The sequence below is a fragment of the Diabrotica virgifera genome, chromosome 4 (genome assembly GCF_917563875.1).
Source record: "Diabrotica virgifera virgifera chromosome 4, PGI_DIABVI_V3a".
NCBI classification, from domain to species: Eukaryota; Metazoa; Arthropoda; class Insecta; order Coleoptera; family Chrysomelidae; genus Diabrotica; species Diabrotica virgifera.
The window spans coordinates 105,227,331-105,243,792 of NC_065446.1; the positions used below are offsets into that span (position 1 = coordinate 105,227,331).

Here is a 16,462-nt window from a genome sequence, read left to right on the forward strand (position 1 = left end):
ATTTTGATAGATAAACCATTATTGACAATTTAAAGTATCAGTCTAGATTAATATGTATTTATTTGCGAAAAATTATTTGTGATTGAATATTTTCACTGCCAACCTAATAAAATGTCACGTATGTTGCGTTGAAATTAATGTTTGGTTTGAATCACCAATAATTCACAAATTAAAATAACATTTCATTACAATACTAAAATATAGGGTGTTCTATTTAAGAAAACTCAGAAAATAGTCATTCCGAGTTTCGACCAACCCTGTATACTAAAATTAAAAATTTAGCTATACTAATAATTCCTAACAATAGTAGACTATATTAAAAATTATTTGAACATAAATATAGTTTATTATGTCCAACTACTACAATTCTACAGGGTGCGAATTTTGCTACGAAATGACTAAGAAAACGTAATTATCTTTTAAACTACCACGTATAATATTACAAAATTTCATATTTTAAGAAAGAAGAAACCGTGGAGAATTCATAAATGTGAAAATATACAGGGTTTCCCATTAAAAAACGAAGCTATAAGCAATTTCCGTTATAACCGGAAGTACCAAATAGATGAAAATATTTTCATTAAATAGGTCAGTCTTCAAAACCCCTTTATTCCAATTTTCATGATTCAGTTACTTTTAGTTCTCGAGATATTTCTAATAGGCCCTTTATCTGCCTCACCCTGTATATCGTGTGTGTGGTCTTTTGACCGTTGTTTCTCTTTTAATGTTTAGCAGATGGAATATGACACAGACAATATTCTTAGCGTCTGTTAGACGGAATACAACGATTGATCCTCTATCTGAGATTAGCTATTATTAGTAACATTACATGTAAGTGTTCGGTTACCCAATATATTTATGTATTGATTCGTCACCTATCGCGTCGCTTGTACATCTTATAGTGTGCGAATTAAATATTACTTGATTTATATTAGGGAGCTGAGCGGCCGTGGAGTAGCGGCATATTCGCTGGCCTCATACGCCAGTGCACGTGGGTTCGAGCCCTGCCAAAGACAAACCATTTTCATTTCCAATAATGACACTAGTCGTCTCACCGTGTCTCTGAGAGCACGTAAAGCCGTCGGTCCCCCTGGGCTAGTGTACATCGGCACTAGTTACTTGAAACAGGGTTCAAGATGTAAATGGCGCCGGAACTGTCCGAAAGGATTTCCCCGGCAAAAATGCCATACGATATTATTATTATTAGGGGGCTCAATGCAGATTTTGACTTCGGAAAAAATCAAACAAGATAGAACTTTTTGTAATTTGATTAAGAAATGTTTAATAAACAACCTATCAAAAAGTAGGTGCTTTTTTTTATTAAACAAATGAACTACGAAATTAGTTGTTTGTTTTAAATAACTCCGAAAATATAAATCTTAGGGAAAACTGACTTAACCTTTAAAAATCCAGAAAATTTTACAAAAAAAAAACCTTATATAAAGATTTTTCTAAAATTAAATCTGTAGCTTCTATAATTTTTTATTTATAACGCGTCTTCTAACAAACATTGGCGTACTGTAAACATCTTACTAAAAAATGTTTCATTCAAAAAAATTTAATTGAAATGATACGACGTCTCAAAATATGTAATTTTTGAAAATTTCGTAGTTTTACAAGTTTACTAAAAAAAAATTACCACTTTAAGACGGTATTACTCAAGTTTGAACAGATTTATTACAATTTTATAGGTGTTTTTTTAAAGCGTAGGATGTAATCTTCAACATGAACTTAATGATTTTACTTTAAAAATGAAATAAACAATTATTTATTTTTTAGAAAATTAAGAAAGATAAAAAATGTAATATAAAAATCAAAAATTACCAGCTAAAAAAATGTTTATACAAAGTGATCAAAACTTTTTTCTTTTCTGTAATACTTACTTAAAATACATTTAATAATAAGCTTCAACAATAATAAATGTTCAACAAAAATTTTTTTTGCGCTCTTATACAGTATGTCTGCGTAACTTGGAACCTATTGATAACTGTTTTATGATTAGTTTTACGAAAAAAAAGTTATTCTTTATAAAATACTCTGCATCTTATAAAATCTAAGATACAACCATCAGATATCAAATTTTATTAATTTTATACGAGGTATGTCACAAAAATATGAATTTCACTTAAGAGTAAAGTACCTTTATATTTTTCACAATATAGAAAATTGTTATTAAAAAAAATTGTTTGGAATTAAAAACTATATTTCAATGTTCAATTACATCCTTCTAATTGAAATATTATGAACTACAAAGACACTTAACTGTTAAACGAAATTCCTATTTTTTACATACTTCGTAAAAAGTTGAGAAAGTTTGGTATCTGTTGGTTGCATCTTATATTTTAGACCAGGTAGAGCATTTTATGAAGAATAACTTTTTTCGTAAAATTGGTAATAAAATAGTTATCATAATTGTAATAAAATGATGATGGGTATCCGTAATTTGAGAAAAAATTGAAACTTTTTTTTTCAATTAGAAGGATGTAATTGTATATTAAAACATAGTTTTGAATTCTAAACAACTTTTCATAATAACAATTTTTGATATTCTGGAATGAAAGGTATTTTACTCTTTAACGAAATTCATATTTTTGACATACCTAGTATAAAATTGATAAAATTTGATATCTGATGGTTGAGTTTTAGATTTTAGACTATGCAGAGTATTTTATGAAGAATAATTTTTTTCTATTTGTAATATGTATTTTTCTAATAAAATTGATAATAAAAAAGTTTCGCGCGTAACTAACATTCAAAATGGCCGGTAGCCTCAATCGTTGTTGCCAATAATAATAATAATATCGTGTGGCATTTTTGCCGGGGAGATCCTTTCGGATTGTTCCGGCGCCAATTACATCTTTAACCCTGTTTCAAGTAACTAGTGTCGATGTACAGTGCCCAGGGGGACCGACGGCTTAACGTACTCTCCGAGGCACGGTGAAACGGCTCGTATCATTTTTAGAAACGAAAATGGATTGTCGTTGGCGGGGCTCGAACCCGCGTGCTCTGGCATATGAGGCCAGTATCATGCCGCTGAGCTACGACAGTTCACATTGTTGCCAAAATAGCTTCAAATGGAAAACCAGTGCATCCCTAATAGAAGAAAAGGGAGTGCAAAACATTACCACAAAACGGTAATTTAAAAAAATTTTAAGTAGAGCATCGACAGTATTTTAAATCAAAAGAATTATATACCACTATAATATGTATTTTTCCTGAAGGCAGAGGCCTCTCCGAAGAGAAGGCATTTGAGTTTTCCTTAGTTTACAGTAAGAATCTTAATCTTTATATTATTTGCATTTATAGATCACCTGCCTCTTCCGTGGAACTATTTTTTCAGAACCTGCTAAATTTGTTAGACGAACTGCCCCATAAAAGTAGAAAAATTTTATGCGGGGACTTTAACATTGATTATGCTGCTGCTTGTGCTACACAAATATCCTTGGTCAACATATTTGAATCGTATGGTCTAACAATGTACATTGATTCTCCTACAAGGATTACAAAAACTTCATCTACCATAATTGATTATACAGTCCCAGATTTCTCACCCCTTGATGTCTACTCTACAATTATTAATGCTGGACTATCTGATCATGAAGCAGTTTATACGAAGTTTAATATCTCCAGCAAACCCTCCTCGAAAACCCGACTTTTAGGCAGGATTTTTTCCACCCGGAACTTTCGCAAATTCCAAAATTTATGCTTAACCTCTGAGTGGCGCTTCCCTGCCATGGACGTGGATAATAATTTCAGTGAATTCTTAGATAAGCTTATCTGTATCTTCAATAAAGCATTTCCTTTAATTGCAATTAAGCCAAAACATCACAAACCCTGGACTACTAAAGGTATCCGAATATCTTCCAAGAATATGCGTTATCTTCTCTATATCAAGAAATTTACTACCAACGTCTCTATCACTGAATATATCACCAAGTACAGGGCAACCTATCTTAAACTTATAAAATCAGCTAAAAAAGTCTACTACCAGAACCGTCTGGGAAGCTCCAAAAGTGTTGCAAAAGAAACTTGGTCCATAATAAACGATCTTCGAAATAAAACCCACACTGCTCAAACATTTTCTCTTCCAGACCCTGAAAATCTAAATGAATACTACTTTGTTAATGTGAGTAAAAATATTACATCAACAATTTTGCCACAACAAGATCCCATTTCCTATCTCCCTAATTCAAGAAAGGTCTCGAATTCATTCTTTATAAAACCAGTCGATAATTCTGAACTGATTAAAACAATCAATAGTATCAAAAGCAAATCTTCCTGTAGTACTGATGGTCTATCGATAAAAATTTTGTCTGATCTTCCAGAAAATGTGTTAGAAGTCCTCATCTCACTAATTAATGATTCTTTTGAGAAAGGTAAATTTCCAGAGTGCCTGAAGACAGCCATCATTATTCCTCTTCATAAGGGTGGTGAAATATCTAATACCTGCAATTATAGACCTATTGCACTACTACCGGTACTCTCCAAAATCATTGAGAGACTCATAAAAGCCCGACTTATGTCCGTTTTAGTTGAAAACAACATTTTATCACAAAATCAGTTCGGCTTTTTAAATAATAAATGCACCCCTGATGCCATGTTTTCTGTACTACATGAGGTTTATCAAGCACTGAACAATAATCTTCACACTGCCACCGTTTTTTGTGACTACGCCAAAGCTTTTGATTGTGTAAATCACAACATTTTGATAAAAAAAACTAAATTTCTACGGAATTCGAGGCATTTCTTTAGATTGGTTCCAATCTTACTTGGATGATAGGAAACAACTGGTTAGAGCAAATGATACAGACTCTAGTCTTAAAAACATTGTATGTGGGGTACCTCAAGGTTCAGTATTGGGTCCTCTACTTTTCCTTATCTTTATTAATGACATCACTAATTTAAAAATCGATGGAAAAATCTTTCTTTTTGCTGATGATACCAGTATCACTTGGAGCAACTCAAATATTGCAACTCTTCATGCTACTATAATTTCTGATCTACTTACAATAAAATCCTGGTCTGACTCAAATTTACTCTCATTTAACGTAGATATAAGAGTAGCATTTTTTTATAAAGGAGCTCTTCAACCGTTACCTCTTAATAACAGCCAGATCAGTACCATTGATTCTGTAAAATTTCTTGGTATTTTTTTAGACAGCAACCTTAAATGGTCCCTCCATATCGATTTGTTACGGAAGAAACTCTCTTCAGCTTGCTATGCTATAAGATCTGTTTCGAATGAACTCAATTTAGCATCTTCCAAAATAACATATTTTTCTTTGTTCAAGTCACATCTTCGTTATGGTCTTCCTTTTTGGGGTTCTGGTACAGCTGCCCAATTCGATGTTATTTTCAAATTACAAAAAAGAGCAATAAGATATCTGTTTGGCCTCAGATGAACAACACATTTCAGAAGTTATTTCAAAGATCACGGAATTTTAACCCTTCCATCTTTGTATATTTTAGAAACTGTTTGCTTAATTCGTAAACATCTACATGTCTTTCCACCAAGACCTAATCATGACTACTTCACGAGAAATTCTACGTTTGACGTCTAATTGCCGACCCCGTCCTCGGAGTTAGTAAAGAAATCGATATTATATTCCGCAAAAAAAATGTACAACCATCTCCCCCTACAACTAAAATCGGCACCATCTTTCCACAAATTCCGTAAACTGACAAAAGCCTACCTGTCTGAAAGACCATATTATTCAGTAGAAGATTTTTTTAGTCAATAACTAAGAAATTACAGTACCCTTTGCACAAGTAGTATTTTTATTATTTTTTTATCTATATTTGGGTGTCATATGCAGCAGCTTAACTTTTTAACTTTTTAACTTTTAAACCTTTTTTATTAATTATTAGGTACACTATGCATTTGCAATTTATTTAAATTTTTGCAATTGATTATTTCTGTTTTAACTTCATTATTATTATTATTATTTAAATATATTGACGATTTATGTAATTTTAGTAAATTGGATTGTTACTGTTTTGTTTTTTGACTATTTATAAGCTTTGTCGATAAAATTGTAAAATTTTTCATGGCAATAAAGCATATTTCTATTCTATTCTATTCTATTCTATAAAAAATTCTTACCTCTTGTGTATTATGCTGAAACAAACCTTATAACGTTAAAAAAAACTGAAACTTCAGTGAAAAACTGCCTAAATTTCAGGTCTTAATGTTTATAAATAATTGCGCTGTAAATTAAAAAAATTATATTCCGATTCTATGCGCCGTACAAACTTTTTTTTTGTTTTTTTTTTGCGAAGAGAATGAGACCAAAAAACCCTTCTAGGTATCGACAAAGCACCTGTACAGCAACTTGAAAATGATCTTTTTTCCCCTAAAGGCATAAACAAATAGAATTGTTTAATAACTACACGACCGATCGGACACATCTTTTGGACATATACATATAATAACTACATAAATAAAAACTCACATTGCAAAATATGTTTTAAATACAGTGGAACCTCGATAACTCGGATTAATCGGGACCACGGCCGATCCGGGTTAGCCGGAGAATATGGTAAAAATTAATAAAATACGGTATACTTACATATAAACTCCGTTATAATTGAAATACGACTGTACTACACACAATAGGGTCACAATCGGAACGATGTTATGTAATTTAAGAACAGTGGAGACTAAGACCATTGTTTAAAAAAGAATTTTTTAAATAGTCTTTTTTAAACAATGCTAAGACAGTTTGAAATAAATAAAGGAATAACAGGTGCCTGTTGTTTCCGATAATCCATCCGAGACAATGAACGTCGCTCTGCCGACAAGTGCCATGAGTCATTTTTACTATCGTATAGTTCAAATTACACAAATACCCATTATCTCTCAAATATTATATTACATACATTTTTATTGTTGAAATGTTTGTCTTATGAAAATCGGTCAGGGTTAGCCGGACTTCCGGGTTATCGGGATCCGACTTATCGGGGTTCCACTGTATTTTTATTGTTTATTTTAATAATTATAAACAATTGAAAACAATATTTACTTTCGGGTTTAATTTGCAATAACTTTTTTGTTTATAAACATTTTTTAATTTTATTTTAAAGATCAGGTATTTTGTTGAACGTTTTCATCTACAATGCCTACTTATTTCACAATATTTAAATGAATGATAAAGTCGCTTTTTTGCTTAATAGTCCAAGAAATGAAGCGTTTTGGCTCGCAATTTTTTCGTCCAGCATGGATTTACTTGAAATTTTCACAGAATTTAGGGAATAGTCCAAGGACCATTTTCTATATCATGCCGCTGTACGCTAAAACCTTAAGGGGGGTTGCCTCGGGAGTGGGAATTTTTTATTACATTTTAACCATGTAAATCGATGTAAAAACTAATTCTAAGAAAAAAATGTTTTTTACATTTTTTTCGTAAAAATAATATTTTTCGAGTTATTCAAAACATCGACTTTTTTAGAGGGTTTTTTGAGAATAGCTCGAAAAATATGCATTTAATCAAAAAAACCGTAGATGTCAAAATTGTATCTTTTAGTAACACAAACCAAATTATTTTTCTATAATATTTTTACGACCAATACAAACCGAGATACGGCATGTTAAAAGTTAGCTTTTTTCGTCAAATGCTTAATTTGAAATATTCAAAGCTAAAAAATTGGGAAAACTTTGCATTTTTCGAGGAAAACTTAGATAATATTTTTTTAAGTATACAATTAGTACTTAAAAAAAAATAGCAAAAAGTTTGTAGCATAAAAATTGAGCGACTTATGATCAAAAAAAGGTCGGTACCTGCTTTTCTCTACGAAAAAATTAGTGAAAACAACCCCCTAACTACCCTCCTAATTAAAAATTGGTCTCCACTTTTCTGTAATTCCTTTTATATTTGTATTATCAATACATCCAAGAAGTTTGACCCATTTAAAAGGCCCAATTTTCGAAAAATTGTAGATTAAAGAAAACTTGATTTTTTGCAATTTAGTATTTTTCACCTTTTTCTTCAAAATATCTCCGAAAATACTGGAGATACGAAAAAATTATAGATTAATAAATTGTAGCTTTTTAATAATTAAAATTTATTTTTACATAGATTTTCAATACAATGAACAGTTAGCGAGATATAGCTGTTTAAAACCTCTATTTATGAGCAAACATCCTCTTATTCGAGCCCTTTAAACCCACCCCAATTAAAAACTAAGACATCTTACGGAATTTAATTTACATACTCTTATAGCTCTTCAAAATCCTACAAAACCATTCTTGAAAAAACTTTTTATCGCCAAAAATGAAAGAGATAAAGTTTATAAAACGAATTTTTTTTTTTCGAAAAATTCGAATAGTCCCCTTATAGAGCAACTGGAAGATGACTAAAAAACTATTTGTATTTGTACATACATATTTGTAAATTCGTATTTTTGTGTAAGTAAATGTTTTTGTAATTCTTTAATTCTACTTTTTTTCTGTATAGATCTATTAAATTATTTACTTATAAAAATTGCAATGTTATTAAGGGTGGTTTTTAAGGTTTGAAATATTACTATATCCTAAAGCATAAAAGAATAATTATTTAACCAATCAAAACCAAATTTTACCCACATTAAAGTTTACAATGTTTTTATATAATTTTTGAAAATAAGGGGTAGTTTACACCACTGTACTTTATATAGAATATAAAGTACAGGGTGAGATGATCCTAATCCCAAATTTTTATGTAAATTGATGCAAGCCGAAATTATTCTTTTAGGATGAGTAAATTTTTTATATAAAACTCCAACAAGGGTGGTTTTAAGGGTTGAAATATTATTATATTATATCTTAAAGCATAAAACAATCATTATGTAACTAATAAGAAGCAAATATTGACAATATTAAAGTTTAAAATGTTATTTTATAATTTTTTACAATTAGTGGTAGTTTTCACCTTTAAAACACCAAAAGCGTACAACGGCTCAATATAGAAAATGAACTAGAGGGTGAAATGAGCCTAATCCCAAATTTTTGTACAAATCGGTGCTGTACGAAAAATGGCGAGGTTTTTTCATTTTTTCAGTTTTATTTCCTCGACTATAAATGTTAATAAAAAACCATGATTGAGTAAAAATTTTGATATTCACGAGATGGTACTTCTTGTCTATTGACTTCCCCCAGGTATTCCAGTAGAAAAATAGCGGCCGGTAATTTTTCGATTTTTAAATGCTTCGTTTTTTGGGTAATACACTATTTTATAATAATATATTTTCCCTGAAGACAAACTAATAAAAAATGTCTTACCTCTTGTTTGTTAGGCTGAAGGTAAAAATCAGCATTTATATAGGAAAGCATCGGTTGTCGTTTGAGTTTCGACATTGCAGTTGCAAAAAATATAATTTTCCTCAAACCTTGTAACAAACACACTTTCGAATCCTCCGAAATCGTCCGTTCGAAAATTGAACGCACCAATAAACAAAAACTATCCAACCGACGCGCGCCGTCGCCAAGCGTCTCTCTTGTCTCAAATTCGCAAGACAAGTGACGATCACTGTAACGATGTTACTAACGAAGAAACTGTACTTTGGTAGGAAAAACAATAGAATTTCACGGAGTAATATTCTTATTGTTGGAGATGATTAAATTGTACGTGACGACTACAAAGCTACACGAAACTAACGCGCATTGTCATTTGAAAACGTTAAGTATCGTATTGTTTTGATGGCACTAATGGAGATATAAAAACGGAGAAAAGAAGGTCTTTAAAACATTAATGTAGGGCTTTCGTGCCTCTTGTAATGATGCTAGGTTAAGTATTTTAGAAATATCAAAGAATGCACCAAGAAATACAATACAAATCTCATCCTTCTTCTTAGGCACCGTGTCCGTATTCAGACGTTGATCGGCATCATGTTTACAATTTCCTGAACCCTTTCCTTATCTGCTGCTGCTGCTAACAGGTTTCTGTTACATGAAACTGGTTTCCAGATCATAAAAGTCGTACGTGATATTTTTGGCTTGGTTATTATCTTTTTATCAAAGTCACAATTTATCATAGTCACAAATTGTTAAAAAGTAATGATCTATATGAATCAATATGAATCAATTGATCTATATGAATCTTTCCAACTGTCATCCACTTGCTATGTTTTTGAAATGTTAATTTTAAGGGCTCACCGATTCACCGATCCGATAACTTGCTTCACTGACTAGATTTACTAATATCTGGAGATCTTGTAAATTTTCTGCAAGAATGGCTGTATCGTCACCGTATCTGATATTGTTGCTTACTTCTCCGCCTAGTCCTACTCCCTTTTGTCTGTCAACCAAAGGCATCCTAAATATTTCTTCAGAGTATAGATTAAAAATACTGAGTGACAAAACACAACATTGTCGTACTCCATGTTTGATGTATATCTACTCCATCTATATTGTACTCCATACAATACTAATAGCAGAAAATATTACAAATCTACAACGAATTTTAGATAAGGTTTTTGCAACTAGTGAAGAATTTGGTTTGTCACTAAACATAAAGAAAACACAATTCATGGTTATATCAAAGAAAAATATTAGAAACATAAATCTACACGTAAATAATAAGACGATAGAACGAGTTCAGAATTATAACTATTTAGGGACAAACATTGGTGAAACAAACGATTATGCCAAAGAAATCCGAATTAGAATAGAAAAGGCTAGAAGTGCATTCACTAATATGAAACAAATATTATGTAGTACAGACCTCAACCTAAATCCTTAAAAACGAGTACTAGTCTTATATGTGTTCTGTTCTTTTGTATGGTGTGGAGACATGGACTCTTAATAGACAATGTCTCAATAGATTGGAAGCATTTGAAATGTATACATAACGAAGAATGTTGAGAATCTCCTGGACAGACAGAATAACCAATGAAGAAGTACATACTAAGAAGAATAGAGAAGAGCAGGGAGATACTAGATTCCATCAAAATAAGAAAACTGCAATACTTGGGTCATATAACACGTGGTGATAGATATGAACTCCTAAAATTAATAATGCAGGGAAAGATTCAAGGAAGGCGCAGCATAGGTAGAGGAAAAAGTCCTGGCTGAGAAATCTCAGAGAATGGTTTGGATGCAGCTCAAGTGAACTCTTTCGGGCTGTAGTGTCACAAGTTAGAATTTCAATGATGATTGCCAACCTTCGACGCGGAGATGGCACGTAAAGAAGAAGATGTTTGATGGGTAGTTTTCAGTACGACTATATCCAATTTAGATAGTTTTGTAATACTTGATTGTAATATAAGTATTTTAACAATCTTATATCGTAATTGTCAAGTCCTGCTGCCCGCAGGCAATCGAAAAATGTATCGTGTTGTACTGGTCGAATGCCTTCCCGAAGTCGATAAAAGAAACATAAACATTATTATGGAACTCCAAATTTTATTGTAAGAGAACGTAATTTTATAAACAGTGACTCCAACCAATCATCTGGTATATTTCCTTCGTTATAAATGTTATTTATGTAATAAAGAAACAGCACATGACACAACAAATGAAAATGGGACAAGAATGGGCAATCTAGCAACAGATATGAATATGTTTGTAGTAAGTACTAAATTTCGGCACAAGCTAGAGCATAAAATAACGTGGCTTATTCCAGGAAGAAATACAGGAAACCAAATTGATCATGTTCTAATAAATAAAAAGAGAACAAGAATGATCCAAGATGTAAGGTCATATCGAGGCGCGGATGTGGGATCTGATCACTTCCTTGTAATAGCAAAGCTTAAGCTAAAAATGATAGATCTGGAGAAAAAAGAAAACAAAAGGAAAAGATGGAGAATAGAAGAGTTAAAAACAAAGAAACGGCAATATCAACAAGAAATGGAACAACAACTATTGGAAAATGTAGAAAATGAAAACATTGAAACAGACTGGGAAAATATACGAAGAAGTATAGAAAACACAGCAAATACAGTGCTAGGAAGAAAATATGTAGAGAAAAGGAATGACTGGTTCGACAATGAGTGCGAGGAAATATTAAAGAAGAAAAAATCAGCAAGACTCAAATGGTTAAGAACGGGATGCACAGATGATTACAGAATATACCAAAAAATTAGAGGTGATACCACAAAACTAATAAAACACAAAAAGGTGAGGTGGATTGAAGAAACCATGGATGCACTGGAAAAAGACACAAAAAACAACGGCAAGCTGTATAAATATATTAACAAGCAAAATAAAAAATTAAATATGGCAACAATAGAAAAGAAAGAGTGGCAAAATTATTTCAAAAATCTCTTAACGCAAGAAAACATACAAGCAAATGAAGATGAAGTTTTGGAAATAACAGAAGAAGAACGGCCTGAACAAAACATACCAACGGCAGAAGAATTTAACGAAGTGATAAGCCAACTAAAACAAAATAAAGCAGGGGGAACAGACTGTTTAGTTAATGAGTTGATTAAACATGGAGGGACAGCAATACAGCAAAGATTGTATAACCTGATTAAACAGATTTGGATAAAAGAATCAATGCCTAAAGAATGGGAAAAAGGGTTAATTATTCCGATATTTAAAAAAGGAAACCCAAAAGTTTGTGAAAACTACAGAGGCATTACTCTTCTAAATGTGGTTTACAAGATCTTGACCACAATGATAAATAAACGATTGATGGAGCGTACAGATATAAAAATAGGGGATTATCAAAATGGTTTTAGGAAAGGAAGATCTACCGTAGATGCCATACACATAGTGACTCAGACAGTCGAGAAATTCTATGAATATGACATGTGGCTGAATATCCTCTTTATTGACTTCAAGCAAGCATTTGACAGTATTAAGAGGCCAGAAGTAGTAAACGATATGAGGAATATAGAAGTGCCTGGAAAGATGATAAGACTCGTGGGAATGACGATGAAAGAATCAAAGGCATCCGTATTAACGCAGGAAGGAACAACAGAAAAATTCGAATACAATGCAGGAGTAAGACAAGGAGATGGGCTGTCAACTACGCTCTTTAACATAACTTTAGACGCCATAATTAAGACGTGCAAACTCAATGGGACGATCACCAACAATTCAGTCCAGATAGTAGCATATGCTGATGACCTAGCGGTGCTGGCGAGAGACAAAAGAACCTTAGATGACATAACCAGACAAATTGAAAAGGAAGCGGTGAAAAGAGGCTTAACAATAAATGAAGAGAAAACTAAATACATGAAAATAGAGAGGAAAAACAAAGATACAGAGGAAAGAAATATAAAAATCGGGAATTATAATTTTGAAATAGTCAGTAATTTTCAATATTTAGGAGTCACAATTAACAACAAAAATGAAAGAAACATAGAAATTACCAACAGAATACAAGCGGGTCATAGAGCATATTATAAGTACAAAAGTATTTTAAAAAACAAAAAAATCAGCAGGGTTACGAAAATCCGAGTATACAGAACAGCAATTCGAACAGTGGTGATATATGGGGCAGAAACCATGAGCCTAACAAAGAGGGAAGAAGAAATGTTAAAAATATTTGAAAGAACAATGGTAAGAAGAATTTATGGACCAAAGAAAACAGTGCACGGAGATCATGAAAGGCTCTTGAATTTAGAAATAAGAGACATACTAGGAGGTGAGGACATAGTGAAAGCTATAAAAACCCAGCGACTACGGTGGTATGGACACTTAAGAAGAATGGGAGAAGAAAAAGATGTAAGAAAAGTTACAATGTGGAACCCAAATATAACAACGGCGAAAGGAAGACCAAAAAGCAGGTGGGAAGACCAGGTATTGGAGGACATAAAAAGATTGGAAGTGCCAAGATGGAGACAGAAAATACAGGACCGGGATATATGGAGGAAAATAACACAGGACGCAAAGAGGAACCCTAGATTAGACTAGTTAACTTGAGAGAAGAAAGAATGTGGAGTGACTCACCGCAATAAATGAGTCAATGAGCTCAATAAGAGTGGCTCCAACTCCGCACGGAGTGTATAGCCTGTATATATATATATATATATATATATATATATATATATATATATATACTTACTTACTTACTTAAGCCGTCCTCTTGTACCTTACGGTGTCGAGGTAAGTGGAGAAATGAGACGTCTCCATGCCTTTCGGTCGGTAGCTAGTCTTTCTGCTTCTCTCCACCCAATATTTCTTTTTCCGCAAGCCTTTCCAATATTTGCATTCCACGTTCTTGCTGGCCTGCCTCTTCTTCGTTTGTTGTCAGATGCCGCTTTCCATACCCTCTTTACAGTTCTACCTTCACTCATTCTCGCCATATGTCCGAACCACGATAACTGTTTCGTTTCAAGTATGTCTAAGGTCCTTCCAACACCGCACCTTTCACGTATGTCTTCATTTCTTATACGATCACGTCTGGTCACCCCGGATACCGCACGTAAATATCGCATTTCGCATGCTTGGATTTTACTACGGATGTTGTCGTTCACTGTCCACGTTTCACTACCGTAGAGTAGCACCGGCTCGTATACGGTTTGAAATACTTTCATTTTTGTTTTCAGGCTTACTTCTTTCTTCCTAATAAAACTTTTATTTAGTGCATAGTATAATTTTGTTGCACTCATTACCCTGCTGTTTATTTCTGGTTCTATATTTCCTTGCCCATTCATTGTTGATCCTAGATACTTGAAGTCCTCAACTTGTGTAATGGTCTCATTATTCAACTTAACATTTATATTTTCTTCTGTTTTCGATATTACTAAAGCTTCTGTTTTTTCAATATTTATTCTCATCCCAAATTTCTTAAAGGCTTCATTCCAAACATTCACATTTACTTGCAAGTCTTTTTCTGATTTTGCCACAATAACCAGGTCATCGGCATATATCAACTCTGACACGCAAACTTGTCGAAGTTTATACACCCCAACCCTAGTTCTTTTTACCTTACCCCTGCATTCTTTTGCAATTTCGTCCATTAGAGTGATAAATAACAAAGGACTCAGAACACCACCTTGTCTTACACCTGTCCTTGTGTAGAATTCAAGAGATGAGCAATTGTTCGTTCTTACATTATTACGTGTACATTTATATATACTCTTTATTGCTTGGATTAACTTCGGTTTCACATTTCTACGGTTTAATATTTCCCAGATCTTGTTACGTGGCGCCCGATCAAATGCTTTTTCCAAGTCCACAAAACAGAGATACAACTTACTGTTATGCTCTAGGGCTTTTTCTGATAACTGTCTCACCGTGAATATGAGATCGGTTGTACCTCGCCCTGGCCTAAAGCCGCATTGGCTGTCATCCAGTGTGGCCTCGATCTTTTCTCGCAGCTTTTTCTCTAGTATTATTTCGTAGATTTTACTAGCAACTACCAACAATGATATTCCTCTATAGTTAGAACACTTATGTTTATCGCCTTTTTTGTGTAATGGTAGAATAGTTGCAAGCGTCCAATCTCTAGGTATGCATCCGGTACGCCAACAGCTCCTTATGATCTTCCATAGTAATTGTAATCCTTCTCCTTCCATATATTTAATTAGCTCAGCCTTAATATTATCGTGTCCTGCAGCCTTGCCATTTTTTAATTTTAAAATTGCTTCCCTGTATTCTTCGTATGTTATGTCATCATCATCTTGTTGTTCATTTAAATTGTACTCCTCCCTGTCATTCTCTATTTCGTTGTTGTCTCCCATTAATAACTCCATAAAATGTTCTCGCCATCTTTCGGTAATCTCTTCATTTTTTAATAATATGTTACCATCTTTGTCCTCTAAACCTGTTAATCCGTTTGATTTTTTTTGTCTTAGATTTTTTAAAGTCCTATAAAGCAACTTCGCATTCCCCTTACTATCACTTTCCATTTTATTTCCAAATTCTTCCCATTGTCGATTCTTAGCTTCTTTAATTTTATTTTTAACCAGTATTCTCTGTTCCTTATATTCTTGATAATTACTTTCACTTTTATTGCTTATATACTTTTTCCACAATTTTTTCTTCTTCGAAACTTCCAATTTTATGTCATTATTCCACCAAGCTGTACCTTTCAGATATCTTCCTTTCGTTACCCCACATACTTTACTCCCAGTTGCGTACACCAGCTCCTTAAAAATGTTCCATAGTATTTCTATATCCTCCTCATTTTTCCAATTTGTTTTTTGTATTTCTTCATTTAATTTACGACAGTATTCTTTCCTAATATTTTCAGACTGAAGTTTGTATACTTTAATACTTGGTTGTTCGTAGCGATTTTCTTCATTTTTAATATTAAATGCCTGTTCTCTCCTTGTCTTTACTTTAGTTTCAACGAGAAAATGATCCGAGCTGATCTCATAGCCTCTTTTAACACGCACGTCCGCTATTTCATTTTTGTATCTGTTCTGTACTAATACTAGGTCAATAACGGACTTTTCGTTCCGCGAATCCAACACTCGTGTGTATTTATGAATCTCCTTGTGTTGAAAAAATGTGTTACTAACTTGCATATCATTCATGATGCAAAACTCGATGACTCTTTGTCCATTATTATTTCTGACCATTTCTCCATAT

At 32.8% G+C, this 16,462-nt stretch overlaps 2 protein-coding genes across 4 annotated transcripts in view; one reads left to right on the top strand and one right to left on the bottom strand.

Annotated features, from left to right (window-relative positions):
* LOC114328122 (protein phosphatase 1 regulatory subunit 14B) overlaps positions 1–9,346 on the bottom strand; it is a 337,565-nt gene extending 328,219 nt beyond the window's left edge. For both annotated transcript variants that reach the window (XM_028276898.2, XM_028276897.2), the window contains exon 1: positions 9,257–9,346. In XM_028276898.2, coding sequence (XP_028132699.2) covers positions 9,257–9,331 — 75 coding nt within the window. In that variant the 5' untranslated portion in view covers positions 9,332–9,346. The remainder of the gene's footprint in view (positions 1–9,256) is intronic.
* The window catches only part of LOC114328120 (uncharacterized), a 259,872-nt gene that overhangs the window by 56,445 nt on the left and 186,965 nt on the right, over positions 1–16,462 (top strand). The gene's annotated exons all lie outside the window — the stretch shown is intronic.